The sequence below is a fragment of the Benincasa hispida genome, chromosome 12 (assembly GCF_009727055.1).
Source record: "Benincasa hispida cultivar B227 chromosome 12, ASM972705v1, whole genome shotgun sequence".
Taxonomy (NCBI): Eukaryota; Viridiplantae; Streptophyta; class Magnoliopsida; order Cucurbitales; family Cucurbitaceae; genus Benincasa; species Benincasa hispida.
In genome coordinates this window covers 32,798,007-32,801,145 of record NC_052360.1, presented here as the reverse complement: position 1 = coordinate 32,801,145, position 3,139 = coordinate 32,798,007, and the positions used below count along the sequence as shown (strand labels likewise).

The 3,139-nt window shown below is 37.7% G+C and overlaps 1 protein-coding gene across 1 annotated transcript in view; it reads left to right on the top strand.

Moving 5' to 3' along the window:
- The window catches only part of LOC120067321 (cytochrome b-c1 complex subunit Rieske-4, mitochondrial-like), a 5,649-nt gene extending 2,766 nt beyond the window's left edge, over positions 1-2,883 (top strand). Inside the window, exon 2 of the mRNA XM_039018885.1 lies at positions 1,962-2,883. Coding sequence (XP_038874813.1) covers positions 1,962-2,605 — 644 coding nt within the window. The 3' untranslated portion in view covers positions 2,606-2,883. The remainder of the gene's footprint in view (positions 1-1,961) is intronic.
- Positions 2,884-3,139: the final 256 nt, after the last annotated feature.

Sequence of the window (3,139 nt, the reverse complement as noted above, 5' to 3'; positions counted from 1 at the left end):
AAAAAAAAACTAACTACATTACAAAATCTTTCCAATCATTGATAATAGTCAAGATGGTGTAGTTACAAAAGAATTTAAAATGTAAAGACACCCACCAAGAAGTTGTATTTGTACAACATTACCAGACGTTTCTTGAAAAGATCTGTCGTTTTGTTCAGTCTATAAGTGCCACACTTTAGTGGCACAGCTACCCAAAATCCTAGTTTTGCCCATCAAGTTCCAACCATTAAGACCTTCAAGGAGCCAATCATCCATTATTTGGGGGAGACACAACATCAAACCCAACTTCTCAGAATAAAGCTCTAGGCCTTATAATCAAAAGAGTATTGGAGAAACAAGTGGTCCAAGTCTTCCACCTTTCTCAAACACAATTTGCACCTAGATGGAGATAAGCCCAATTTCTAAACTTCTTTTGGATCACATCATCAGTATTAAGTCTTTTTTTTTTTTTTTTTTTAAATTTTGAAACAGAATCAAAACTTTTCATTGATGAAATGAAAAGAGGTAATTGCTCAAATTAGAATGAACTATAATAAGCAACGGATACAGAAAACTTAAAATCTTAGGATCAGTATTAAGGCTTCTAAAAGACAGACCAGAAAAGGACTAACTTTCTTCATTTGCATACCAAAGGTAAATTATCTCCTTGCCCCCCGTGGAAAGCCCCAACTAGACTTTTGTCCGTATTTATTAACACTGGCCTGCTAATATACACAAACATGAGGAAATGGAGAGGAATGAGAGATCTCCTTGTCTAACACCCTTAAAAGATAAAAATTTATCTTGGTACTCATCATTAACCAAAATATAGTAGTTGGTCTTCTAAAAGGTTTTAATCAACAGGTTATTGCTTTCTCCCAATCAAGCTTAGAGATAATTTTTTTCTAACATGCATTAGCATTGGGCACTATAAGCTTGAATTGCTTTATTAGCCATGAAGACCTCATGTAGGCGCCTTAAAGTTCCAAAATAGTGCTAGGAAGAACCCTCCTCAGCCTATCAGCCAGTACCTTGACAATTATCTTATACAAGTTAGTAACCAAGCTGACTGGTTTGTGAAACCCTTCACACTTAGAGCATATTCCTCTCTTGGATAATATTGTTTCATCCTCTAAATTAGCAGTTTTTCATGAAACTCACTGACCTAACTTAACCCAAATCTCAATTTTGTGGATTAAATGCCCGAGTGGAACCATCATCCAGAGCCTTACTATTTATTGTAATTTGTCGTCAAAGCTGAAATCATCTCTCTTTATCTTTTCAACGTAGAAGAAGCCTCTAACCTTTCCTTCCACAAACCTAGAGGAAACAAAAACAGAATAGAAAAAAGTAGTGGAAGACAGATTTCCCCCCTAAATTGTTGTCCCTTATTCCAGTGTGTCACCCTCTCCTGAAAGAGACCCAATGGCGTTCCTATTTCTTCTAATGCTTGCAACTTCATGGGAGAATGAAGTGTTACGATCTCCTTCTCTCTCCTAAGGAAACAAATATTCTCCCTCTCTTAACTTCTTGAACTTTCCCTTACCTGCACTTATCCGAACACTTCACTGAGAGTACGATGGACAATTGATTCTCTTAAGTTCTGCATTTGCTTGACTGAAATAATGAAGAACTGGCTATAATCCTAGAAAAATGGCATCCTGTAGTCTTGAATGCATAAAGAAAATATAATTGTTTATCAAAAAGCTTCAAACTTACTGCTCTAGAATTTGTCAAAACTTTAACCCTGCATATAGGTTATGGTGACAAACTCATTCAAACTTAACGTGGAAAATCACTAAATTTTGCACCAATAAGCGGGCCTCATAAAATTTGAGGAAGATGTTGAGCATTCTGGCTTAGGTGATTGATTGGATGATTACTTTCAATTATACTTTGTAACTCAGCCCCTTTATTATGAGTGATTTTTCCTTTCTCCTGTGGTGAAGTTTTATGATTTTATAGAAATATCTCTTTGCCAGGTTTTGCTTCTGATGCATTGACTTCAACAAAGGAAAACATCTTAGTTCCTGATGTTCCTGCTACTGTAGCAGCCGTTAAGAACCCTACATCAAAGATAGTCTATGATGAATACAATCATGAGCGATTTCCTCCGGGTGACCCCAGCAAGCGTGCCTTTGCTTATTTTGTCTTGTCAGGTGGTCGGTTTGTCTATGCTTCTTTGATTCGTCTCCTTGTTCTCAAGTTTGTGCTTAGCATGTCTGCCAGTAAGGATGTTCTTGCCCTTGCATCACTTGAGGTTGACCTCTCAAGCATTGAGCCTGGTTCTACTGTGACGGTTAAGTGGCGTGGAAAACCAGTATTCATTAGAAGGCGAACAGAGGATGATATTAAGTTAGCAAACAGCGTCGACCTTGGATCACTGCGTGACCCACAGCAGGATGGCGAGAGAGTTAAGGATCCAGAATGGCTTGTTGTGATCGGCGTCTGTACGCATCTTGGTTGCATTCCATTGCCAAATGCTGGTGATTTTGGTGGTTGGTTTTGCCCATGCCATGGTTCCCATTACGATGTCTCCGGTAGGATCCGTAAAGGACCAGCACCCTACAATTTGGAGGTACCTACTTACACCTTTTTGGAAGATAACAAACTTTTGATTGGTTAAGAGATCAAGCTATTTTTCTGGGGTTGTAGTGGTTTTGGAACCTTCATCAATGATAATGTCGAAGATTTGTTGCAGACATGTTTTATTATTATTTTTTTTCCTACTCAATGTCTTTGAGTTGATCTTTATGTAATGAGAATACTGTAACTCCCGTATCTTGGTGCATGAATGAATCTGAATAAGTTGCTTGAATGGGTGTTGCCCCCCATAAAGTGAGTGCTTTTGATTTTGGTTGGTAATAGAACTGATAGTGAAATAGCCACCAAATTTTCATTGTATGGCATTTGTGTTTAAGCAAATGAGAATATTTTCTTGCATTTCTCTGATGAAAGCTCAGTTAGGTTTATGGACTTACTAATTAATTGAGCATTTGGATGCATAATAGCTGCTGCATGTAACTCATGAAGATGCAATTCCCCTCCCCTCGAACCTTTCTCCATCTTCTCCTAAATATCCTTGAACTTGAAAAAAGAAGGAAAAAAAAAAGATAGAAAATACCCTTACATAAAGCCCTCTCACTTCCCTATTTTCCCT